The 26633-nt window shown below is 39.4% G+C and overlaps 1 protein-coding gene across 1 annotated transcript; it reads left to right on the plus strand.

The window, feature by feature from the left end:
* Positions 1-159: 159 nt before the first annotated feature.
* ZBTB10 (zinc finger and BTB domain containing 10) lies at positions 160-25152 on the plus strand. Its single transcript, XM_066332678.1, has 5 exons — positions 160-1155; positions 8181-9078; positions 17687-17860; positions 19831-20006; positions 22418-25152. Exons 1-5 carry the CDS (start codon positions 232-234, stop codon positions 22721-22723), a joined length of 2478 nt encoding a protein of 825 aa, XP_066188775.1. The 5' UTR covers positions 160-231; the 3' UTR covers positions 22724-25152.
* Positions 25153-26633: the final 1481 nt, after the last annotated feature.

Raw genomic sequence — 26633 nt, forward strand, 5'->3', positions numbered from 1 at the left:
GCCTGTCGGGACGGAAGCGCCGCCGCCGCTGAGCGATCGAGCGGGATCCATTGTGGGCAGCCCCGCGCCCGCCGCGATCCAGGCCGGACCCAGGAGAGCGGGGAGCGAGCGGCCGGACTTCGCTTCTCTCGGCCGCCGCCCCCGCACGGCAGCCGGGCGCCTCTTTCCCCCGCCCCGTTCCCGCGGCGGACGGAGCGCTCGGCCGGGCGGGGGGCGCGGGGCGCGCCCGCCATGTTCGCGGAGATAAACCGGCGGACGCTCGCGTTCCGCGGCGGCGGCCTCGTCACCCCTGCGGCGGCCGCCTCGGCGGCGGGGACCGAGGCCTGGGAGCGGCAGGACCCCGAGGCGCTGAACGGGCGCGGGGCGGACGAGGAGGCGGAGCTGGAGGGGCTGGAGGCCGAGGAGCTGGAGGCCACCGCCGCCGAGGAGAAGGAACTGCTGCTGCCCCAGGACGCGGCGTCGCCCCCCGCCGCCGCCGGCCCCATGTTTGCCGAGAGGAACCGCCGGACTCTGGCCTTCCGCGGCGGCGGGGGGCTCCTGGCCGCCCACCCCGCCGCCAACAATGGCTGCGAGGCCGCGGCCTGGCCGCGGAAGCACTTCAATGGGCGGGGGGCGGACGAGGAGATGGAGCTGGAGGGCGCGGAGGGACTGGAGACGGAGGGGCTGCTGGAGGGCAAGGAGCTGGTCCAGGACGGGGGTTCGCTGAGTGACAGCAGCGACGACGAGGAGGACGGCGAAGGGGGCAGCCTGGGCGACGGCAGCGGCGCCGAGGGCGGCAGCTGCAGCAGCAGCCGGCGGTCGGGGGGCGACGGCGGGGACGAGGCGGAGGGCAGCGGCGAGGGGGAGAGCATCCGGCACTTCCCGCTGGCCAGGCCCAAGTCCCTGCTGCAGAAGCTGCACATCTCCTTCCAGGGCTCCTGGCTCAAGGAGTTCCCGTGGCTCTACTACTGCCAGGAGACCGGCCTCATGTCCTGCGCCTGGTGCACCGCGGCCGTCGCCGCTGCTGCGCCCCCTGAGCTGATCATGTCCGGCGCGCCCCTGCCTGGGGGGCACGACGAGCTCTGCAAGGGCACCCGCAACTACAAGCGCACCCTGCTCCTGCGGCACCACCTCTCCGCCGAGCATCGCCTCAACGAGCCCGGCAGCGCCGAGCAGGTACGGCACGGGACGGGGAGGGGGCGGCGGCGAGCGAGGGAGGGAGGGGCAATCCCGGCCTCCCCTCTCGCGTCCGTGAGGTTTTCCTGTGCCCACGGTGTGAACTTGTTTAAATGGCTGCTCGTGGTTGTTGGCCGGCGGGCTGGACGCGCCGCGCCGCTCTCGTTGGCGGCGTCCGGAGCGGAAGAGGAGCCCCCTCTGGGATTTGAGGCGACTGTCCCGCTGGATGTGGGCAGGCACACAGACACAGCACGAGCTGTTGTTTGTGGCTGTACTCCGTTCCCGTTATCCCTCCGGCGCTGGCGGGTGCCGCTTTCATTAGTTCATCTTTATCTCGTGAAGATAAACTGGCGATGTGGGGGAAAAAAAAAAAAAGTTGCGTAGGAATCCCAGTGTCACAGCACTGATTTAAATACGCTCGTTACAACTTCCTCCTGCGGTACAGGCGGAGGGAGGGCAGTGTCCGGCCAGCGGCCGCTTGTGAAATGGGGACTGGGCGGCGTGAAATTGGAATCGCTCTGCCGTGCTTAGCGGTGTGGCCCCGGTGCACTAATCGGATAACTCTGTGTATTTAAGTTCTTCGCGCTGAAATCTTTTTTTTTTTTTTTCCCCGATTGCGTTGCTTCAGATTGGGTTGCTGAGCAAGAAGTCTGCAATCGCTTGGTGTGTGTTAGAGATAAACATGTGGTTTCCTGAAAGCCGTGTTACTATGCCAGCGCTCCTTTAACGCTGTAGTAGTGAAACTCTTCACGTTCCCCGCTGAACTTCAAATCACTCTATTTCTTGTCTGCTTTCACGAATGAGGCAGGGCTTGCCTAGAACATAGGTGGATGAAAAGCCCCTAAAGAATACTTGTATTGAATCCGCAGCGTTCTGCAGCTTTTTCTTCTAGGGATGCCTGCGCTGCTAAAGTTCTCTCGATCTCTTCGCTGGCGTTAAACTTGCCTGCGGGCATTAGCTAGTGTTGCTTCAGGTTAGGCTAGTCCTTGAATTGTTAGGCTGTTAGCCGGAACTTAATGATGAGGCACTCAGATTTTCTGCATGTAGAATTCAGTTTTTATTAAAACACCCACCTTGGTCGGGTAGCTTTATTTGGAGTCTGAAATATTATGCGGTAGGTTAGATTGAGGTTATTGCTTGAGAACTCTAAGGAGCTCAGGGTACCTTGGACAAGAGCTGCTAGTCAAATGTTAGGGCAGGATATCAAGATTACAGGATGACTTATAAAATGTTAGGTGAACTATAGTTTTCTTAGAACTACTTGGAAAATGTATGCAAGTTTTATGTGAGGCTGTTGCAGGACTGCAAGGGAAACCATATGGTGCAAAAATACCAGTTACCCAAAACAGTTTTCTTTTTTTGATTTACAAATGCAACATTCACCTTTCAAGGTGATTAATAATACCTTTTCAGTGAGTGTAGTTCTGTAGTAACTACTGTTACAGATGTTTTGTGGTAGCAGGTCATCTTATCGGTTCTCTTCATTCTTCTGGGGTTTGCTACTCACCCTGCAGTGTTTTAGCCAAATTGGCTTTCAATTGTTTCTGATTAGGAAACTTTCATTCTTATTTTCTTCTACCTCTTCACGTCTTTGAAATTGTTCCAGTTCTGCATAATGCTATTGCAGCATGTTCCTTACCGTCTAGTTTCTAACTTTGAGTTGTGAATGATTACTCTGTGGAAGTAAGTTCTGTCACTGTGTAGCCTCCTGTGTTAGTGGATGCTGCTAATTCCTGCCACACTTGGAAGCTTCTCTCATTCTATTTTAGCTGTATTTAAATAAAAGCTATTCCAAGCATTTTTTTCCTTCTCAGTTAACTAATTTTTTTCTTTCTGTCTTCTTACCCTGAGTCTGTTGTAAAACTATTAAACACTGGGAGGGTGGAAGGGAGGACAATATTGGCTTGTTATCACAGAAGCCTACAAGTTAATGTAAGTATGTATTTGAAGATTGTGTGTATTTGAAAACCTTTCATTGTCGTGGGAATATTTGTAAAAACGGATCTCTGCTTTTATACCACTGATAGTTTGAGAAAAAATATTTGTAGTAACTGTGATAATAAATGAAACAGTAGGATAGATGAGTCAGTGATTCTTCTGCACTGTACTAAAGATAAGGCTGGGACAAAGGTAGCTGTAAAGAGATTGATTTTTTTTTTTTAGCGGAAAACAGTGCTTTGTGCATCCTTCTGCAATTACATTTCAGTTTAAAACTTCTCATGAGGGAAGGAATTGTAGTTTTTCAGGAGTCAGTGTAGTTTTCTTTGTGGCACACTTTCGTGTTTCAGTTTCTTTATCAAAAACCTGATTAGGAATCTCTGTTTTCTTTCCCTTCTATGTTTAATTTCCACATCCTTTCATACTCTTAATGGCACTTGAATTTCTTTTGATACATATGTTTAAATTAATACCAAAACAATAGCCCCATTTTTTTCTAAATGCCATGATACCAGATACTTGGAACAAAAGTAGGTAATTTGTACCCTGACCGTATTTCCAACATACATAATGAGGCAGCAAAGCCGTTTAGATTTAATGAAACTTGGGAGAGATCTTTCAGCCTTTGTGTTAGAGACAGCACACATGTATTATGGACTTGACAAGCCTCAACTGCAGGGCATGTTTAGCAGCTGCTAATAAACATATGGCATAGTGCCACCACTCAAGCACAGAAAGGAAATTGTAGGTGTTAAGACAGTAAAGCAGTGAAAATTTCTATAGGTCTGTTGGATATTAAACTCGTGAAGAAATGAGTGATGATTTCAGTTTATTTTTGGGATACATTTAATTTGTAATGCCAAAATACATCACAAGTGGTTGCAGCTGCTGTAATTCAGGGGTATTGAGCTGTCAGACGATGCTTCTTTCTAAGACCAAAGTCTTGAATCTTTTTCTATTCTAGTTTTTAAAATAATTTTTCTCCACATTAAAGCTTAAGGAATTGTGTCATCATCTTGAAACTACCTGTGGTTTTTTTTAGTGAACAGACTGTTGTATTGCAAGAATTATAAGAAATGGATGCTTACTGGGAAATCACAGCAAAATATTCTAATTCTTTGATGAATTTGTGTCCATAAGATACAGATTTATTGGCTGCTGGGGGTTCCTCCCCTCAAACCATCTTCTTAAAATATTTTCTCTCTGGACATAATTTAAAGCTAAGCTTTGGAAATACTGCCAGAAAAGCTTTCTCCAGTCTAACAGGCATGTTGGTTTAAAGCAGAAGCTCTCCAAAAGGAGGAAGGCCTTTGATGTGTTATTTTTTCCATGTGAACTGGAATTGTTTGCATTATGTGAGCAGTGATGAATGGAAGTCATGCTTCAGATGTTAGAGTTACAGTGTTCTAGAGTTAACTTCTTGACTTACTCTTAGCAGAGCAAAGGAGTTGAGGAGGAAGGCAGGCCTCAGAGTAAAGACTATCACTTAGTGTGCATTGTCATGTAGTGTTTTTATCAAACCTCAAACTACTCAATTCGATATTAGGCAATTAGTGAAATAATTTGTAATTGCTGAGCTGTCTGTGAGTGATGGTGTGTGTGTACAGTAACAGCGTAGCATCATGTGCAGCTGATGGCACCATATTTTGGTTCCATTTACCCATTTACCAGGGTAAGAATTAATCTGGGGGCGCAGAGAACTGCTGTAGAGCAAGATGTGGTAATGGGGAAGGGATTAAAAAATGTGGCATAGCTACTTTTCATATATATGCAGCTGAGATGGAATCTGTGGTTAGAATGGTTTGGGTTTTTCTTGATTCTTCCTGCCCTCACTGTTCTTCCTCCCAGGGACAGAGTATGCTGATGGAACAGTAGGAGAAAGAAAACTAAACAGAATGAACTTCTAGTAGCAGTTTTTGATCATCTGTTTCTGCTCCTGTTAGCTTTTGGGCAAGTTTAATTAATGAATTATACATATAAAATAGTAATTTATCTTTGTGTGTATTCAGAGAAGTCTATTTGAAACTGAGCCCGGTATTAGTTTCCTTAAGCAGTCTCTGTTCTGTTACAGCACTTCTTAATTTCACCCACAGAGTGACTAAGTTCTAAGTTTTTGACTTAGAACACTGAAGATTCCACAAATTGAAATGAAACTGTGCTGATTTTTATCTTTTATTTCTTACTAGTGTTTATTCAAGGATGAGGTGGTTTGGTGTCGAGGTAGCTTAGTTGATGAGAATATGGGGTTTGCATTCTGAAAATATAATTGACATCTGAGCAAATATCATTAGTCTGGTATTCTCATTAGAAAAACAGAATTCTTATGATAATGTGTCATGTAAGTAACAGAAGTTTGTAAATACACTTTTTCCTGTAATTATTTTCTGCACCTTGCCTCCTATTGAACTGTATTGTATTTTTTCTGTATCAGTGTCTAAATCTCTTAAAGTAATACAGTTTAACTAATTTTTCTCATAGTAAGTGTCAGTTCTACTTGTCATTCTTGGTGTACGTAGACATGATAACTGTTCAGATGTCAGGACTTTGGTTGAGTTATGACACTAGGATTAACTGCTGTACCATACCAGCAGTAAAACAGTTGGTTTCTGTAGTGCAGTTAGTTTTAGAAATGTTTATGCACCCACTTCTGTAAAGCTTTAATAGTAACTAAAGCTGATACTGATAGATCTCTTTTTCCAACACACCTCTATAGCTTGGACATGGGTTGCATAATATCTCATTTTTCCACTCAGCCTTCTGGTCTTTTCATAATGAAGATTTCAGTCTTGTTTTTCATTAGCACATTTGTGATCTGCAGCTCCTCCTCACCATGCTGGCTCATCCTGTTCTCAGGAAACAAAAAGCCCACATTGTAAATACCAGTTTATTTTTTGTCCCAGCTTGACTGGGTACTTGTACTTGCTTTGTTAAAATGTCCTATATCTCTATTATTTAATCAGACATTTTTCAAAAGAAATGAACCGCTGCGGGTTGCTTTTTCAATTTTATGCAGTATTTAATGTGTTCTCAGAGTGAAATTGGAAGCTATCATAGCATCTACCTAACATTTACTGTGTGAGATGCAAGTCACTGATGATTGATGAGCATGACAGCACTTTAGGATACTGTAATTTTCATCCTAATCTGATCCAATGTCAGTGTGATTAGTGTTTAGAAACTATGCAATGCTCTGTTGCTGAAGTGACAGGAAGCTAGTCCAGAACCAGAATCTGCTGAGAACTTGGAGTGACAGCCTTAGTTTTCCCACATCTGGAGCAAACTGTTTCACAGCCTTGATCTGAGGGAGTACTTGAGATGTGTCAGAAAGTACAGAGAAAAAATGAAGATGAGGTTGAAGAAAGATCTACTGCTTGTTTTTGGATAAAAGCCTAACTGCTTTTATTTCTTCCTGTTCAATGAAGTGCTTTTCTGAAAAGGGTAGAGATTCAGAAGCAACTTGAATGTAACAGCAAACTGAAATTTCTCCAGGAGATGCTGGAATGGCAGTTTTGTATTTGACTGTTTTGGTTATACTGGGCCTTATTTGCTGCTTATAGATGTAAACACCATTATACATGTAGTTACAACCTCATTTGTAACCACTGATCCACACTGGGATTATAAATTCAGATGAGTACTGATTTAATCCAGTAATGCCAGTGGGATGGAAAGCAACTTTTTAAATATATCTGGCTGGTTTCTGCCATAGTCCCAAATTAAAAGTAATACTTTCCTGCAACATGTGTTTTAGCCCCAGCATAGCTTATGGGCTCATGACAGTGCTAACATTACCTTTGTAGTACTCATGTTGACCTGTGATGTTGAGGCAGGTGAGCTTTAACACTATCTCTAGCTCCCTAACCAGTGAGGTGTTTTAAGAGATGAGAGATGAAAATAATTTGGCTTGAAGCTATCCAGTTTTGAACTTTCCTTGTTTGCTAGGAAAGAAGAGAGAATCTTTGAGATGTAGAATGAAACAGACTGTCATTGTTGCTGCTCTTGATAGCAGCATATGTCAACCCATATAAGCATGGTCTCAAATATGCCAGTCTGTGTTTTCTGCTTTCTCCTAGCTGCAGTTTCATCGCATCTCTGAATCATCTTTATCTAAACATGAGTTAGAAGCCTTCTACGTGCTCTAAAATCCAGTTCAGATCTCTTGATTTTTCCCTTTCCAAACTAGTCTTTAATAATTAATTGTCTTGGTGTTGGATTGTCTGAATGTACAAGGTTTTAGCAAAGTTTTGAAGGCATGTTTGAGATCACATCTTAAAAAGGTTGTGTGTGTGTCTGTGTGTGTGTGTAATAGGTATTGGGCCAGTGTTGCCACTGGAAAGTTTGGGAGGCTTATTTCAAGTCTAAGTATTGTAATAGAAGCTTAAGTCAGGGTTGTTTTTTGTCATCTGTCATCTGTTTTGTCTGCTTGTCACGTGATACACTGTTTAATCCTAAACCTGATGCAGTTAAAAAGCAAAGGATAAATGCTTAATTTGTAGAACTGTATAAGAATTATATTTGCTGTTATATCTACATTAGCAATATGCTTTCTTTAGAACACTCAAGACAGATTGGGACATACAGACCTAATCTATGTATTCGTGTCTCAGCATGAAGAAAATGTTGAATCAGTTATCAAGATTCTGCTTAATTGTTTAAGTGGAGATTTCTGGGGAAGAACAAGGGATTTGATATGTAAGAATCGCCTAGTTAAATCTTTGGAAAGAGAGGCTCCTGAATCTTCATATATGTGGGTTGGGAATACAGAGTACTTCACACTCAACTATATGTTTCCTTACTTTTGGCTGAAATTTCCCTTTCTTTGCCCTCGAGGCAAATCTGCTGGTTCTGCTTGTTTCAGATTTGGGGGTGGAAGGTACAGAATGAGAGCACGATTTTTAGTTTTCAGAAATATCTTGTTAATTATATGTTCCTGTCTGCCTTTGTGACCAAGAACATAAATAACAAAAAAATAGTTTGATTTAAATTATCTTCTTTAGTTTATTTTCATATCCTTATTATAGTGCTGAACAACTAAGGAGAGCATTTATTAAGAGCTAATTATGTTTGTTCGGTTTTTTTAATTGCAGGAGGCAGAGTTACCATCAGAACTGAATAATGAAGGATACTGTGATTTTAACAGCAGGCCAAATGAGAACTCTTACTGCTATCAGCTCCTGCAAGAGCTCAACGAGCAGAGGAAGAAAGGCATTCTTTGTGATGTTAATATTGTGGTCAGTGGGAGGGTCTTCAGAGCTCACAAGAACATCCTGGTTGCAGGCAGCCGCTTCTTTAAGACTCTGTATTGCTTTACAAACAAAGAAAGCCGTAACCAAACCACTGTTACCTATTTAGACGTTGTTGCCGTTCAAGGTTTTTCTGTCATCTTGGACTTCTTATATTCTGGTAACCTCGTGCTTACGAGCCAAAATGCCATTGAAGTGATGTCGGTGGCCAGCTACCTTCAGATGACGGAGGTTGTCCAGTCCTGCCGCAACTTCATTAAAGATGCCTTAAACATAAGTATAAAATCAGAAGCTCCAGAGACTGTTGTAGTGGATTACAACAGAAGATCTGTTAGTAGGGATGGTTTATCTCCAAGGGATCAAAAAGTTGCCAGCTTCTGGGCAACACGAAACCTTACCAGCTTGGCAAGTAGCATAAAAACTGAGAATGATCCCTACCCTATTGATGAGGGCCAAATGGAAAGCTACCAAATGAATGACTGCAGTTGGGTCCAGGACAGCTCACCTGAAATGGCTGAAAATGAATCTCAAGGTGAGGGAAAAGTTTTCGTGTGGAATGACATGGGTGCACAGGGACAATCAGTTCAAGAACCTGGAAAAGCAAGAAGGAAAAACCAAACTGCAAAGAGATTTATTTATAATATCCCACCTAATACTGAAGAGAACTCTGAAGATTGCTCAGTGTTGCAACCATCAGTCCCATATCCAGAAGAAGATTTGTCATTTATTAAAGAAGAAGCAGGTAAATACTGCGTAACATCAGTTATGTAATTTGAAAATTAAGCATTGACTGAAGTACCTGACTTTATAACTTTTGGTTTTTATTTTTTAAATTATTATGCTGTATGACTAGTTCATGTATGCATTTGTAATTTACCTGCCTCACTTTTTGATGAATTAATAATTTTGAATTAATGATAATGAATTAATAATTTTGAAAACTTACTGCAGTTTAGGAGCCAAGTTAGTGGTGGATTTGAGACAGAGTTGGAACAAAGTTCTTTAGATGTGTATTGTTTCTAAAGCAGTTTAAAGTGTATGCCTGCTTCAGACAGGACGGAGCTGTGGATGTCCTGTCTTGTCCAGGGGCCCCGCTGTGCTCCCGCCCGTGGGGCTGGGGACACAGGCGAGCAGTGGTCCCCCAGGGGCCCTGTGGGGACCCACGGCCGTGCTGTGCCTGGGCACTGCCAGTGCAGAGCAGTGTGGGCTGGGACTGGGGGTGTGTTTCTGCAGTACAAGAGACCTTCATGTGCCTAGTGAGGAGTGTGATGCAACAGAGCAGCTCTGGAGAAGCAGCGATGCTGAGGAGCACTTCTGCAAGTGCTTGGGGGCGTTACTTATCTCTGGTCTTCATCTCTGAACTCTGGGTAGCTCTGCTTTAGCTTTACTTGAGAGTGTGTGCTTGTGAAGTGAATTTCCTGTACTTCTCTTACTGTCTGAGCTTTGTTAGGCTGTACAGGATTCCTTCTGGCTGAACTGAGGTTAGAAGCTGTTTCAGGAACATGACAGTTGCCAATAGGCCTTAGGTCCACAGCACCAGGTTAGATCCAGCCAAAGTGGAGCACCTTTAGCTGCAGATAGTGGGAGATGTTGGGTCCTCAGCACCAACACAATCCTGCCTGTGCTGGGCTATGCTACTTGCTCTCGTTGCAGTGCCATGAAAAAGGACAACAGAGGGTCTGGAGGAAGAGCTGAGGATGTGTGTATACAAATACCAAATTTCTGACACAATTTAGCATGTGATTTCTGTTTATGATCTATATGGGGTAAATATTTCATGTCTTTTACTGATGGAAATAGAATATGTCTACTGTATGATGGCACCAACAACAGATACAAATAGGTGTTTGGAATCTGGTATTTCATATGTGTGCTGTGAAGATTTCTTGGGGAAATAATGGAGGACATGGGCAGTGTCCTTGTTTAGTCCTTGTTAATTTTTCTTTTTGTCAGAAGTACCAGTGTTTCCAGTAACTTATTATGCCAAAGAATTAAATTACAAAACACATCCATGTAGCATTTTGATGAAAAGAACTGTATTGGAGACAGAGCATACTGAATATGTGTTCTGGTATTTGTCTAAAACCATTGAAACTTCCATGACTGCAGGGGGAAGTTTATTTTACTGAGCTCTCAAATGCCAGTCAACTAGTGATCTCCTTGCTATTTCCAGAGCACAGCATATGTGTTCTCAAATACATAATTGCATTTTTTGTCCGTGTCAGAGTTCTTTTGGAAGCCATATCTAATATTTTTGTAATAATATCTTCACTTTTACTAAGTTTTTGCATGCATCTTGTTTGAAACAGGAAGAGTGACTGAAGTAGGGCTTGGTATAGCTTACTTTTCACCCATAGTATGTTCTTTAGCTTTTGTTATTCCTTCCCTTCTACTTGTGGCTCTTTTTCTTTGCTTTGCAGATAGATTCCACTCTTAAACACTCTTAACTGCTCCCTCTATGCCAAAGAAAAGGTGGAAGAGGGAGGAGTGGAGAGTTGGAAGAATGTCAAGAATGAGTTGTAGAGTAACCTGTGGGTTACACAGTAACTTTTTAGTTTGGGATTAAATTTCTTGTGGGAATGAAAAACTACCAAAAATAATAGGCCCTGAGAGGTAAATATGTATAAGAAAATGTCATCTGGAATAGATATAAGACAATACTATAAGAAGAGAAATAAAGAATAGCAAATTCTTACCTTCAGAGCTAAGGAGTGTGCTCTTCCATCGGTTGCCAAAAGGGAAACAGTGAGCTTCTACTTACTATGCTTTGTCATGTTCTGATACAGATAACACCAGTGGTTATGAACTGTCATTTACGTGCAGAGTGAGTTTCTCTGTCCTTAATTTAGGTTTGGGTTGGCCTGGTGCTTTTGTGATGGGAAATAAACACTGTAGATATATGGTGGAAGGGAAGCCTACTTAAAATCACTCCTCTCACTACAAAAATTTATCCCTGAAGCCACTTCCTTGAATGCTATAGTAAATTAATTTTCCGGTTGGGTACAGTTGGTCAGTATTAGATAATAAACAGTAAAAGCTTTCTGAAGCATCTGCTACCCCTCTTGTTCCATTAAAGCAAATATGTTAAACTGCTCCTTGCTGAACATGATTTTTTTCTACATGTATCCATTAAGGATATTTCAGCTGCTTTGTCCTCTCACCCTGTGTTACCGGTGAGTTTACATTTAACACCTTCCCTGTAAAAGTAGCATGTTGGTGAGCTTTAAAGAAGCTTTTAAAAAGTTAGGATAGGTTTGAAATTCATTGTACTGTCTTACATTTACTTACATTTAAGTTTTCTCCAGTTTTAGCTATATTAATTAAAGTAGCTGTTAAACCAAAACATGGAATGTTACCAACTATCTCAGTATTTTCCCTCCTTATTTTCCAGCTCTTTAGCAGAGTTGATAATCTGCTAAAAAAGTCTTTTACTGTTTACAGCCATCATTTGTCCTACGATTAACCATTTACCATGGTGAAAATAACCATGCAGACAGCATATCACAGTCAGTGTTACAGTGTGTTACAGAAGTTCATAAAAGTTCAGTGAAAACATAATTCATCATATTCTTAATGTCTGTTCACAGGGTGATTTTTTTTAAATTTTCATCACTTCTTGGATAGATCACTTTCATCTGGGCCTGGGTGGTTTTGGTTTTGTTTTTTTTTTTTTACAAGTGCCTTGTACTCAGGCTTCAGAACACATCTGTGAAGTATTGCTTATGCTTTCTGGATGATTATGCTGACGGTGATGATTTTTAGGAGACTTGCCTGCAATATCCCAGTAACTTTATGAAGCTACAAGTGTATAATGTGTTACTGTGATTTTCAGGCTACATAATGCTGTTGTGTCACCACACTCTGGTGGGGGTGAGGGAAAGGATGGACAAGTATAGGACAGGATTAAAACAGCCCTTGGTGCAACAAGGGGGTTCCTGACTGATTTTGTAGGGGTTCTTAAGGAATTCAATTCAGCTTGCTGTAGAAACAACTATTTTCCAGAAGGATACAAACAGCAGCTAAACCCACTTACAAAAAATGTAATGCTGGTCCCAGCTTTTGTCATGATGCAAGGGAGGAGCATTACACAACTTGCTTAGGGCCTTACAATAAAGACTGGTATCTTTGTATTTGAAGAAATCACAATTGATGGACTCATCAGGACATGTATATATTTCTTGTAGGGATAAACTCTACTTGACTGATTGTGTTACAAAAGAAAAAAGAATTATTTATTTTTTGTGCTTTTCCATGGTACTATAACTCACAGTCAGATATTCTTTAGACCTCATACTGATACCCTGATTAAAAGATTTAAGTTCCTTGGTGGACGTTTAACCACTTTATTTGCCCCATGCCCTATGTAATCCAGTATTGAAGGTGTCAGAGGTTTTTAGAAGTCATCTGAAAACACTGCATTATCTGAGGGTCAACTTCTTCACCATTCATTAAATTTACCTCTCCCAGGGAACAGCCCAAAGACAAGCTGGTCCTCTCCTTGCATTCTCACAATGTCACTGAGCCTACAACTCCAAGCAATGTTTTGTGTATTACTGTTGTCAGTTTGGTTTTTTGGGGTGTTTTTTTGTGAATGGGTTGGGGAAGAAGGTTTTGTAGTGTCTACAGATCTTCTCTGCCTGAAAATCTCTTGAGTCCCAGTACATTGACTTATTAAAAAATTACCAATCTGAAGTGCTGATTTTTTTCATTTGTGGAATAATGATGATGATAGCAACTCCATAAATAAAAATGATCCATTAGAACAATTAACTCCCCCATGAATAAATGGTCTGCATGAGGAAAGTTCTTTACTTTCTTGTGTTTCACTGGTGTAGTTGTTGAAGATGAGCAAAATAGCTTTCACTTTCTTGGGAAGGAATTCTTCAGGAAAGATACAATAAACAACTTGAAAAGGAAGTGTCTGATACATTTGATATCAGTTGGTGGTCTTCTGTCAGGGGTAGTTGATGCTAGATCTGACTCTGTAGTCATGGCAATATACCACTTTTTCATGAATGAAAAATAGTAAAAATTGGGAGCAATAGATAGAGTATGAGTAAGATTGTGTTGGCAAAATGTCTGAAGTATATCTGAGCCCTCGGCAGTTGAGCAGTAATGTGCTTCCAGAATAAGCCTTACCAGAAGAAGCACGGACGTGAAAGATGTGAGGAATACTCTGGGAACAAAGGGAGTTTCTTTTCCTCAACTTCCCAGTCTGTCAGTCTTGGCAGTGCTGTTTCCTCTGTCATGTTACCTAACATAAGCAACAAATCCAGCTCTCTAATAGCAATCCAGATTGTATCCGTAGATTACCACTGCTTTCTTTACAATCCTTGAAAGCTATGACCTAATCACTTATCCTGTCTACTTCCTGTCTTTTTAAATTGATCTAGATGAGCAGTCAGTGTCAAAAAACTTAGTGAAAAATAGTATTTCTTTTTGTCTTATTTTGGCACTGTTTCCATTGCTAATATATGTAAAGAAAACAGAAGTTAAATTCACTACCAACAGCTGTATCTAATGCCAAGTTTTGTATCTTTTCCCTCAGTGCACCATATGTGTGTCCTTTTCTACATGACCTCTTCAATGGCTTCTGTCAGTGAACTTCTCATTATTTCCCATATCATCTCTTACTCAGTAATGTATCCTTTTCTGCCCCTAAATGAGCATATTTCTAGTTGCCGAAAAAGAATGAAACTTGTCAAACTAAGAATGTTTCTGGGTTAAATGCGTTCTCTCTTTCTGGTAGTGCACACCTACCTCTTGCCTTCAAAACTGAAAATCATTTTATCTGGCTTCTGTTTATCCTTTTTCCTGAGAACAAATGCAATAGAATGTAAAATCCTTTCACATTGTTTTGATAGCTTTTGTTAGTGGTGTAAAAGCCACAGAATCACTTGATTTTTTTTTTTTTAGTGTCCTTATCTCTTCTCAAATCAACATAGTGTGAATTTTAGTGCTGATGGTTAATTAGTTTCTTTGTAATCTGTTTTATTTCTTATTATTTTGGCTTTGCTTGTTGTTGACTTTTATTAAAGATCAGACTACTGATAGCCTTTTATCCATGCAGGCTAAAAGAATGAGTAAATGTTTGAGATTAATTGACATTTGGATTTTTAACTTACACCTCTTAGAAATCAACTCAAGTGTAAAAAGGTAACTTAGATCAGAGAAAAGTTGTTGTCAGGTGGCTTGGTCTGGAGATGCAGAAAATTACTGCTTTTTTTTTCCCCCCCAAAGATCTGCCTTACCTGTCTATATTTTCCCCCTTTGCACCCAATCCCCAGTCTACCAGTATGACTGCATCCATAGTTGCGTTCAGTCTCCTGTGAAGATAGTGTCATCTAGCTTTAAGTTGACCAGAACAAGTCAGATGATTATTATGCCTGGTTTTGCAAGCAGGTTTCAGGGGACAGTAGCTTAGGTGAGAGGAGAAATGGGAGAAGGTATTATGAGCCACAAGATCTGTAAATATGTTGTGTTCTAGGAGCTTACCTGACTGTAGGCTCTATATCCAGCTGTGGAAGGTAGAGGCTAGGTAGTGTACTTCCAGCTTCCAGTCTGTGTGTAATTCAAGTCTGTCCTGTTGGGATGAGCAATTAGACACTAAAGATGCCTTTTTCATGGTTTTGTTGTGAACATGTTAAATGTGTGCTTAATCTAGAAAACAGTTTTTCTAGGTCAACGAATTATTCTAAGAATAAGCAGTAGGTTTAATTATTATCTACTTAGTCATGTATACAGGGAAGCGTGTGTAGCAACCTCTTATCTCTTGTGGTATCTGTGCTGGTGTTCTTTCATGGTATAGTGGGTCTTCTAGTTGGAGGTTGAAAGATTTAGTAGCTACTACCTACCCTAGATGACAGCTCTTAAATATATTTGGCTCTATGCTGAGTCTTGTGCTAGGATCTTGAACTATGCAGGGGTTTGAGCTCGTAAGTTCTCACAAATACCAGCTGCGTACATGAATGGTTCTAGTGAAATTTAATTTGTGTTCTCTTAAATACAAAAGAGTTGTCAAAGTGACAGTGTTACAAAATGTGTTCAGCTTGGCCCAGCCCTTACCTGTGGTCAGTCTTTGGTGTATGCTTATTCTGAAGGAAGCTATACAGTAGTGTCTGTACACAGCATAATGTTACATCTGTGTGCAGTAAAGACTTGGGTCTGTTGATCTTACAGATATTCATCCTATAAAGGAAGAAAAAGTGATAAAAATATTTTATTACTGACTGACCTTTCACTGTTCAGCTACATTCAGCTTCAGTTCTAGTACAGGGAGAAAAATCTATAAAGAAAGGATATAATACTTTAAACATTATGAAAGTAGCTTTTGTGGGTTTTTTTCGTCTGCCCTGCTGTAATTTGGAGGCTTTTAGCCTTAAGATAACTCATCTTTGCTCTTACCCAGATCGTACAACACTGCTTCCTCACTAATCCTTTCTTGTGTGTTACAGAAGAAAGTTTTCCTCCTCACCTCAAAGGAATGTGTAGTTGGCATGTCTATAGGGTATCTGTGTTCTGTTCCTTGAGCTGTTGAGATGCCTTTGCTGGAGTCCATCACTCCAAATTAGTATAAGGAGTTCTTGCCTCTTTTGGACATAACAGAAGTTATGTCAGTAATTAAAATTAGCGTCAGTAATTAAAAAAAAAAATTCCTCACTGCTTTGTGTTTCTTAAGGGAGAGGAAGGTTTATTTCCCTTCCCTCTTCTTTCTTTTTATAGCAAAATAGGTAGTTAGATGAACTAAAATACTGCTATTCCTCTTCTTCATTCACTCAAGCTCTGCTTTTTAAAAGCTCTGATGGAATGCCTAGTTTGGCAGTCATGATCCAGCTTTGCATGTTGTTTGCCATTGTCTAATGAATAGGATAGAATTATAAGCTTCCTACTTGTTAAGTGATACCCTTTTGAACTGTTGTCTTATGTTGTAACCCAAATCACTGCTGCTAGTGGTAATGCTGCCTGAACAGTAAATGAAGCTACTGTATGTGTCTCATGCTGTGAGGATTTGTAATCTGTACTTTTTTCCAGTAAAACTGCAAGTTGGAAGTGTTTAAATATGCAGCTTGCCACTAGCTGCATGAAATTCTGGTTTTGCCTAAGAGAATTTCCTTTCCCCAAAAAAAATCCTTAGAATGAACAATGTAGGGATAAAAAGAAGTATTTGGACTATTAGAATTTATAGTTTCATGACTGAAATCAAGAACACGTCTCACCAGGACTTTTCACAGTGGTGACATTGGGAATCCAGTGTAAGGACCCAACTACCACCCAGAGAAATAAAAGGAGATGTGCCAGTTACCACTGCAGTTTTTTTATTTAACAACTGTTTGCCTGTGAGGAAAGTAATGGATTTATTGAGTTCAAGTTTTCCTACAAACACTTGTCTTGGGGATTGGGGGGGGAACATTGATTTGCACTATTGCCAGAAGAGCTTCTGCCCAAGAAATACAATTTCGTTGAATTGTTAGTGCAGCTTTATTATGTACTATTTATAGTTCTCTTCTCTGTGCTCTGTAATAGTGGCTCCATGTTCACTGGATGCAATTCTTGCATGTTATAAGCATGGAATTAAACAAGCCTAGATATTTTTAAGGCATTGTTCACTTCTGAATAGTTTTATTTTTTTAAAGAGGAAAAAAGGATACAAAGACAACATAAACTGCAGAAGATCTTGTCTTGAGAGCAAATGTGAATATGCAAACTAGTCTTTTAAGCTGTTATATTCCAAGTAATTAGGGTCTCTTGAATTGATGTGGTTATGGAGTAATGGAGATGATTATTCATAAAAGGATTTAGACATAGTTGTAGTATCCTTTATATAAATAAAGGCATTTAAAGCACAATATATATATACACCATGGAGATATTTTAAGGCAATAATAAAAAAAAAAAAAAAAAAAAAACAAAAAACATGCCTCTAGTAGAAACTACTTACTTTTTTACCAGATAGACTGCCTGTGTAAGGCCAGGTGAAGTCACTGCACGAGGCTGTTCTAAAGAGAATCCAATGGAAAACCTTTCAAGCCCCGTCATGATGATAGTGAGGGAACACATATCCGTACCATCAAAGTCCCTGTAGTATGAAAAAGACTTTGAATTTTTCTCAGGATAGGAAGAAGAAATGGTGTTGCGGAGAGTAGTTCAAGGGTCACATTTCATTGAAATTAAGAATACAGTTATTTCTTGTTTGAGTGTTGAATACTTTAAGAAAACATACTATAAGTACTATTTTAAGGTTAGAAACGTTTTTGTCACAGTTTAAAAAGGATATATATTTTGCTAAACAGATTAGTTTGATGAATGATAAAAGAACCCAGGAAGCTAAAGTAAGAATGTGTCTTTAATAGCTACTTCAAGTGACTTCAAGTATGGACTGTTGCCGGGTACTTCAAATGACTTCAAGTACGGATTGCTGCCGGGTACTTCAAGTGACTTTAAGTATGGGCTGCTACCGGGCACTTCAAGTGATTTCAAGTATGGATTGCTGCCAGAATCTTGGCCAAAAGAAGCTTGGGAAAATGGTAAGTGTATCTGGTGGAGTGTAGGTTGGGTTTTTTTCCTCTGATAGGGGTTCTCTATCTTTTGTGTCACTATTTGTAATATTTGATTCGTTTGTTTAGAGGGTTATGAGATTATTTAATCTTCTTCCATATAATTTGCCTTTGTGGATAATGTACTTCCTTGGAGGGAGGAAAAGGAATTCAAATGTAGGGAAGAGTAAAAACAGAATGTGATTTATATCAGTTCTTATATTGTGACTGACAGTGAAGGTACCTGAGGTCTTTATTAACCTGATAGCTCCTTCTCCCTTTACTAAGATAAATACAGATAAATGGCCTTTAAAATTGAAAACTTGAATGTTGAAAATATGGAATTAAATACAATTTTAAAAGGATATCTCAACATAGGTCTTGCTGTTAAAAATAAAAACCTTCATTGCAATAAATGTTTTTAGTACAGTGCAGCTATAATTAAGCCTTCTGTCAGTTCAGCAAGCAATTATCTGTAATTATTTTTTCTGTCTGAAAACATACTGAAAACACTACTATATCTAAAACATCTAAAACAATTGTTTCTAGTTCTTTACAATACATAAAATCTTCAGTAAAAAGAGGATATCAAGTACTGGTTAATAGTAGTGCTTACCTCTTCTCTTTAACTTTGAGCTGTTAACTGGGCTTATGTTACATGTGGCTTATTGTTTATTTTAAATATTTTGGGGTTTGCAGTAGAAGAAATTTGGTCATCAGAAGGTGAAATTCATTAGCAGTCAAGAGATTAGAAGGTCTTAGGAAGTCTGCTTGTTCTTAAACCATTAAATTCCTGTATATCTTACAGCCCTGATGTCTGCTTGTATAGGACTTACTTTTCTTCATGTAAGTAATGTCATTATGTGACATTACATTGACATGCAGCTCACATGAGTGCTCCAATATGCAAACTTGTGAATATTAGCAAAGTGTGACTTTCCATGTTTTGATGGATTTAGAAGCTCAAAGGAGGCAACTCGACATACAGACCTTCAAGCATGTGCACATAAAGCACAACTACTTGCATTTTCTTCCTGACAGCTTGAACATTAGAAACTCTTGCAAATAATAATGTAATCTTAGCCAGTGCTTTTTTGATGCTTCTAGATGGTTATGATTATGTTCATAAATTCTCACCTGTAGTAAGTTGAGTCAGTATGCAATTATGTAAATCATCCTTGTATTCTTGTATGGCCTTCTCCATGTCATAGAATCCTGTGTTGTTCCTTTTCACACAGTGATAGGCAGCTGTACTGAACTTGTTATGCATATATCCATCGAGCAAACTATACAGAGTTCCCTTCCATCATAAGGAAAAAGTGAGATACTCCTACTTCCAGAAGTTCTTTCTTTTCATTTCATTTTTTCCGCTGTTAGATCGAAGTGGAAAGTAGGTAAAATCTGAACCTCTAACTTAATTTTTGAGAATTTCAGAATTTTTCTACCTCTTAGTGTCCAACTCCTTTTGTCAGTATTCATTCTTACTTAGTTATACTTTCTTTTTATTGATTTGTCAAGTCAGATCTTGGTAGACAGTTCCTGCTTGTAATTCTAAATAGAATACTGGGAGAGAAGGCTGTAACTGTCTAAATGCTGCAGAGTTAGAGGGTTTCTAATCCAGAAGAAAGTGTTTTTTGGTATAACTGATGTCTAGGAACATGGAATATTGGTAATTTGTAGTTAACTTACTTCAATTCACAAAGTAAAATTTCAGTGGTAAAAATGCCTTGGTTACAAGTATGTATTTTCCTAGTAGAATTGCACAAGCAGAACTTAGCAGCGTTTGTGATTTCTGCAGACAAGCATTGTCCTGATTTGGCTGATTTGAAAAGTCATATATGTCATATATTTTTGCTTTATTGTTTTGACAGCTGTTTATTTTTGTGTACCACACAGAACATATTTAAATATTTTTTTGTGTACTTCATAATTTTTTCTCCTGATGGCTTCTTATCTTGTAGGTGATTCCTCTGCTTTAATCATGAACAAGTTGAAGTGTCCACACTGTAATTATGTAGCCAAATACAGAAGAACACTAAAGAGACACTTGCTCATTCACACAGGCGTGAGATCTTTCAGTTGTGACATCTGTGGGAAGCTGTTTACACGAAGAGAGCATGTAAAGAGACATTCCTTGGTAGGTAATCTCAAGTGTTCAGGTGTATGTATGCACATGTACAGGTGGGATTTTACAGGTTTTTCAGGTGTTCTGGTAGTTGGAGCAAACTGTTCTCTGATTTTACATAACGTAAATTGTCTTACCTTGATCTGAAATGGATGAAGATAAACATTTCTTGGATAACTGTGCCTCTTGCTTTCTTAATGGAAAATGTGGTGTCAATGAAGACAGTAATTTCAAGATTATTTTGAAAGTGGTGTGATAAAGGGATGCAGTGTATAGAAGTACTCTGTAGATAATGAAAGGCAGTTTTGGCTCAGCTTTGCTGCAGTAGAACAGCACATCTTGGTCTATAATGCTGCATCACCATTTTCTGTGTGGGCACCCTGTTAGTTCAGCCATTGCACAATACCTTGGGGTAGTTTTGAAATGTTTATTTCACAACTAGACAAAGCTATAGTATAGTATCTGCTTTAAGATTAGGAAAGAATGAAAAAATATCTGATGCAGAAAGTAAAAATCTGTCTGACTTGCATTCTGCCAGTACCACAACCAGTAGTTCAGCTTACCCTGCCTTGTGCACGTTGCAGAACTCAGGATTTGACTTGAGTACTTGTTTATCTGAGGATCCAGAGAAGGTGTTATCTGTCTTGGGTATTTTGTAGGTACTTTGTATCTAGTCTATAAGGAAGTTAAGACTTTATTATGATATATACTATATAAAATTCAAGGTGTGTTTAGGGCAGTAGTAAAAGCAAGATCATTTTGGTTGTAAGAAAATAATAATAATTCTTCAAGCTGTGATTTTAAAAATTCCCTGATTTTGCAGGATGTTTTGTAGATAGACAGAAAAGGTTAGTACATGGAATGGGGTAAATTGCAATTCTCCAAGACTCTGCACCTGGGCTGGGGCAACTCTTGGTGTCTATACAGGCTGTTGGATGAGCACATGGAGAGCAGCCCTGCCGGGAAGGATTGGGGATGCTGGCGGTAAGATGCAGGACACGAGCTGCTAATGTGCTCTCTCATCCCAGAAAGCCAAATGTATCCTGGGCTGCATCAAAAGCAGTGTGGCCAGCAAGGTGAGGAAGGGCATTCTGCCCCTCATGAGACCCCACCTGGAGCACTGCATCCAGCTCTGGGGTCCCCAAGACAGGAAGGACATCGAACTGTTTGAGCTACTTTAGAGGAGGGCTATGAAAATGATTGAAGGGATGGAGCATCTCCTTGAGAAAATTGGGGCATTATTGCCTCACTGATGGCCGTGCTCCTTCCTTTGTGGCTCACCGGAGAAGACAGCAATAGTGGGAGTTAGTTGGTTTATTAGGAGTAGAGTGGGACTTCAGTTTTCTGTCCTGCAGTGTCTGACCAGGACTTGTAGCTGAAGATTTTTTTTCCTCCAGGAAAGGAGATAAAGTCAGACAGTGTGAAAACAGCTGTGGAGTGAACTCAGTGCAGTACTGTGCTTTAACAGAAGTGTCCTTTCCCTGATGAAGTCAGAGTACTTTTTTTTTTTCCTGTTCCCTCCCCTCTTCCAGTTCAACAAACCTCAAACATTCTGCCTTGTGTGAAGTATTATAATGAGTCTAGAGGCTGAGGAAAGCACACGTATCAGCTGTACAGATTATACAGCAGAGCTGAAGTAACTATTTGTATCATGACCTAATTTCTCTTTTATCTAAAATTTCATCTTTTTCAATGGGACTTCAAATGAGATATTTAAGCACATAATTGTAATCTTTTGTAGGAACACCAGATAGAAGAAGGAAGTCTTCAACTTATTTTTTTCATAGATAATAATTAATGTACATGGTTGCTGAATTCAGTTACTGGTGCAAAACAGCATACTTCCAAATTCAAAATCAAAATTTATGGCTAGTCAACAGTAGCCTTCTAATTTAACACACAGACTCAAATACAAGACAAAAAAAATTACCTAAGGGACCCAGACAGTTGTTTTTGTTTCAAATTGTGTTGGGAGGGAGAAGTCATGGAAGAAGAATTTTGCTCTTTGAATTCTTGAATTTAATAACTGTTGCTTGTTTTTAATATTTCTAGGATTTAAAATTGTAAAAAGCAATTTTCTAAACAAGTTATCTTGTATGCATTGTAAGGGTTTGTGCTGCTGTCATTGCTCTGGGTTTTGTTCTGTGCCCCGAGGAGACGTGAACTGAGCACTCACCTGTGTACAGACCAGGTGACCTGCTGAGCTCCAGTGAGGTGGTTTGTTTGTGGGCAGTAGCTCATATCTGTTGACAAATGCATAAACAGATTTCCAATAGTCCTTCCTTACTCTGAACAGTATTGGGTATCTAAATAGGAATTTTCATATCAATGATCATTATTGCTGTTATTAATAGTTTTCTAGTACTATATGCAAATGTAACCTGATAGGCCTATATTCAGCTGTCAAATTTTCTCTTCCACAGGTGCATAAAAAGGATAAAAAGTATAAGTGTATGGTGTGTAAGAAGATTTTCATGCTAGCAGCCAGCGTTGGAATAAGACATGGATCACGACGTTACGGAGTTTGTGTAGACTGTGCAGATAAATCTCAGCCTGGAGGGCAAGAGGGAGCAGACCAGGTGCAGGACACAGATTTCCCTAGGGATGAAGAATATGAAGAAAATGAAGTGGGAGAAGGCGATGAGGAGCTTGGTGATGATGCAGAAGAACAGAACGACCAGTCTCGATGGGATGAAGGCGGGGAAGTTTGTATGCCTTTAGATGACTGACAGAGCATATGACTTCAGGGTGCTGCAAATGGACATCGTATGGATTGACTGTTTGAATTTTTGGACTGAAGGCTTGTGAAATATGGTACAGGCTGGATGGTAGTTATGTTGCTGTGAAAATGTAGGGTCAAAGCCTTATAGCAAAAAAAAGGATTATTAATTTTTTATGATATTTGCACAGGACTGTACAGCATACAACCATTTGGTTGAATTATACAGAGTCCTCACATCTACAGTCAGTTATCAAAAGAAAAATGTATTTTTTATTATTTATAGGCTATAGCTACTTGGGTCCTATTCAGACATAGTAGTAACTGTAATTATGTTACACATTCATGTATCTGTTAACATGAATGAAGAAAATTGCAACTTGGTATGGAAATACAAAGACAGCTTTCCCAAATCCACTTCTGTCAGTGAATCAGTGAAGCTAATTTGGGCTAGTGGCTCATTTTCCACAAGCATGTCTTTGCCATACAAACCTTACCTCTCCCATAATCTGATAGGTGAAAGCCAGTCATTTAAATATGTGTCACTGATATTGCCAACACCATATTGAAATTTGGGTGGAAAACTTTTGGCTCTGTGCTGGCAGGTGCTATGGGTGATAAGCACTGGAGAAGTTTTAAATGGCATTAATTTAGTGTCTGTTTTTAAAGAAGGTTGTTGTTGACTCATCAGTTTTAAAATGATAATGCAGAAGAAATGACCAGTAATGAAGATGATAGACTGATCAGAGCATGGGTAACTCTTGTGCCACTTAGTCAAAAGATACAGTCATGCTAAAAGGTATCTGATGTAATAATGTTTCTTCCTTTTTCTAAGGCCCCCCTTTTCTCAAAATTTTTTGGTTTCCCTGGTGTATACCTCAGTCACACAGAATAAAAATGCAAGGAATGGAGAAAGTGTCATATTAAAACAACTTTTTGGTCAATAATTTCTTACTTGTCCGTTTTTTGGCTAGTTTATGTGATGTGAATTGGACACTAAGGCTATTGTGCCCATCGTTCATCATTGAACACAAACTATTTTTTATTCTTTTGTACTTTCATGGGTTGTTGTTAGTATTTAATATAAGCAAATTACATTTAACTTGCTCATTTGCTGGAATTTTTTTTAAAGAAAAACAAGAAGTCCAAAGCAAAATAATGCTCTTTGAGTTGTCTACTTTTCAGGAGGATATGCTCCCTATGCTCTTTTCTTCAGATTTTCTAGGAGGCATTGAAACTTGAATTTTCGTAGCCACGTAGTTCTTTTTTTTTCCTAAGCTTCTAATATTGTACCAATGATTTCAGGCCCCTTTCATAGGGAGGGGAGGGCATTACACCTTCACCTTAAACTCCTCTGTGTTGTCTAGCCTAAGGCAAGTGAATTCAGGCAATCATTGGAACAATAAGTCTGATGTACTATTATGTCACAGTGAGTAAATATGCAGAGCATTTATCATGACACATAGCTAGGCCAGTGTGACAGTACTGTATAAAAAACAATTGAGGGTCACCATATTTTTTGACTTTGTTTAATTTTAAAATGAGTATATTTTTTCCTATTTTATGTCAGGTAACTAAATTATGGTAGTTGTGTGGATAACTGAATTATGCTTTGATGGACAAAATCGTACTGGTGCTCCATCTGATCAAAGTTGGTATGTATTTAAAGAGACAAGCTTTACTGTTGTCCATAGAACAGTAAGATAATGTTAAGACATTGGTTTTGCTGATTGAAACTGAGATGATAAGTTTGAACTACGGTTATATGGGAATTAAAATGCTTTTTTTTTTTTTTTTATCATCCACTTGTTTCATTGGTAGTTTCCACATCATTGTAAACCTGACATGAATAGTTTTTTTGGAGAGGGTGGGGAGGGTGGGGTACCTTTTTTTACACTGAAGATTACATTTTATTCTCATTGTTCTAGACTGAAATGAGTAATGTGTAATTCTGGTGGGGTCCAAAGTAGAAATTTAGTTGGGCAAAGATGATATGAATGAAAAAATATTTTAAACGTTAAAGTAATGTTCTGCTTTGTGAATATGTAAGTATAGCATAAAGATTTTTCCATCCCATTTATCCCTTTTAAAACCATAGTTTACAATTGGTAGATCTGTCTATATATATAAATATATATATATCTGAAATTCACCTAAATCTGCTTTATTAGAATACTGCTCACTTAATGCGTAGAAACTGGACCTGGCTCTACATTCTCAATGTATTTTCCCTTTTTTTTTTCCCCCTGCCCTTTTTTTTTTTTTTTTTTTCTCCTCCTTTTGTTTTGTTGGGATTTTTTCCTCAAGGTATGAACTTATTCTCTTGGAACTGAATCTTCTTTTACTACTTAAATCATTTATGTATATCTGGTAAATTATGACCAAATTTGTTGTTAGACTGCATTACAGTAAATTGAAATATACACTTGGTACACTACAGATTTGTTGTGCTTTTGTTCTGGTTCTATTTGGAAAAGCAGGCTTTAGTAAACATTTGTGTTATTTATAACTATTCAGTTATTATTCACTGGCCTTAATGTTCTGTTGCATTGTGACAATCATCATTTCCTTGGTAAAGCTTAACTGCTTGCTTTTAGAGGTTGCGTGTAATTTCCCATGGTAGGTTGGAGAGAGAGAAATTACTGTCTCTAGCAAATGGTGTGAAATACTTCAATGAAGATCCACTGTTCTTGTCTTGGAGAACCATAAGAATTTGGATGCTATCTCCAGTCTGGCTTTTCTGAATTGTTTTATTTAGAAGTTATTTTAAATATGTTAGCTTGATTGGGTAGTTCTAAATTAATAAAAGTTCTGAAGAATTAGTTCTGAGGGGCAGCTCAAGTTTCTTCACTATTACAAGATGTAGGAAGAGATTTCTCTTTATGTAAGAAATTCTTTCCCTCAAGAAATGCTGAAGTTATGCTGTATAGTAACACGGCAATCGATTTTGTCTGTTTTGGGATTTTTTTATTTCCATTTTAATAGAAGACTGATGCCCTTAAAAAGTCATATTTATCAAATGAAAAGACACTCAGTCTTTCATTTTGTCTTTCTTATGAAATAATTCTCAACCCAAATGTCTGCAATTTGTGTATTTGGGCAATGCCACACAAGTAGTTTTATGAAAAGAATCATGTCTGGTATTAAACAAATGCAGTTTGTCTGATGTTGGGGTTCCCCATTTCTCTGTGGGTTTTTGTTTGCTTTCTGGTCTCTTCAAGCAGTGGTGGGTATCTTTTAGAGATAATCATACAGAGCACTTTCTGGCAGGGCATTGTGATGCAGAACAAAATTTAAATTAGTAAGTAAATTCACTTTAGAGTCACTATTAGAAGTTCTGGTCAAGGTAGGTCAAATGATGTAAGGAAGACACACAATATAAAATGTTTGTCTTATGCCGATGTTACTATAGTGCATTAGAAAGCATTTTTCAAGTGCAATGACAGATGCATCTTGCAGGAAAAAAGGCATTTTCCAATTACTTAGACAAATTTTGTAGTTCAACTTGCAAACAATCCTCTACTAAAGTAATTTCTGCCATGAAAACGCTTTTGAAAACCAGAAGTTGTATTTAGTTGTCAGTATGCATCCTAAAGAAGTATGAGCAGCAATTGCTGGTTCTCATAGTGTACACCTGGTTTTTGAGATGTGTAACCTTCTGCAAATGCAGTTTTCAGGTATTACTACATGTCACTGCTCTTTCTTCTGACAAGAATAAGCATTATCAAGTGAAGAAAAGTTGGGGGCCAGGACACTGGCATGAGATATTGCTCCTAGTTGTGGGTCACAGCAGTAATGCTGTTAGCAGAAGACGCTTTCCTTGCCTAGCTTTAAGTTGGTAAGGCTTTTAATAGGATTTGCTTTAATGAGGCCAATCTCGGTTGTTAGCTTGCTTTAAGTTTTGTTTCACTTGATTTTTC

This window comes from Sylvia atricapilla, chromosome 1 (genome assembly GCF_009819655.1).
Source record: "Sylvia atricapilla isolate bSylAtr1 chromosome 1, bSylAtr1.pri, whole genome shotgun sequence".
Taxonomy (NCBI): domain Eukaryota; kingdom Metazoa; phylum Chordata; class Aves; order Passeriformes; family Sylviidae; genus Sylvia; species Sylvia atricapilla.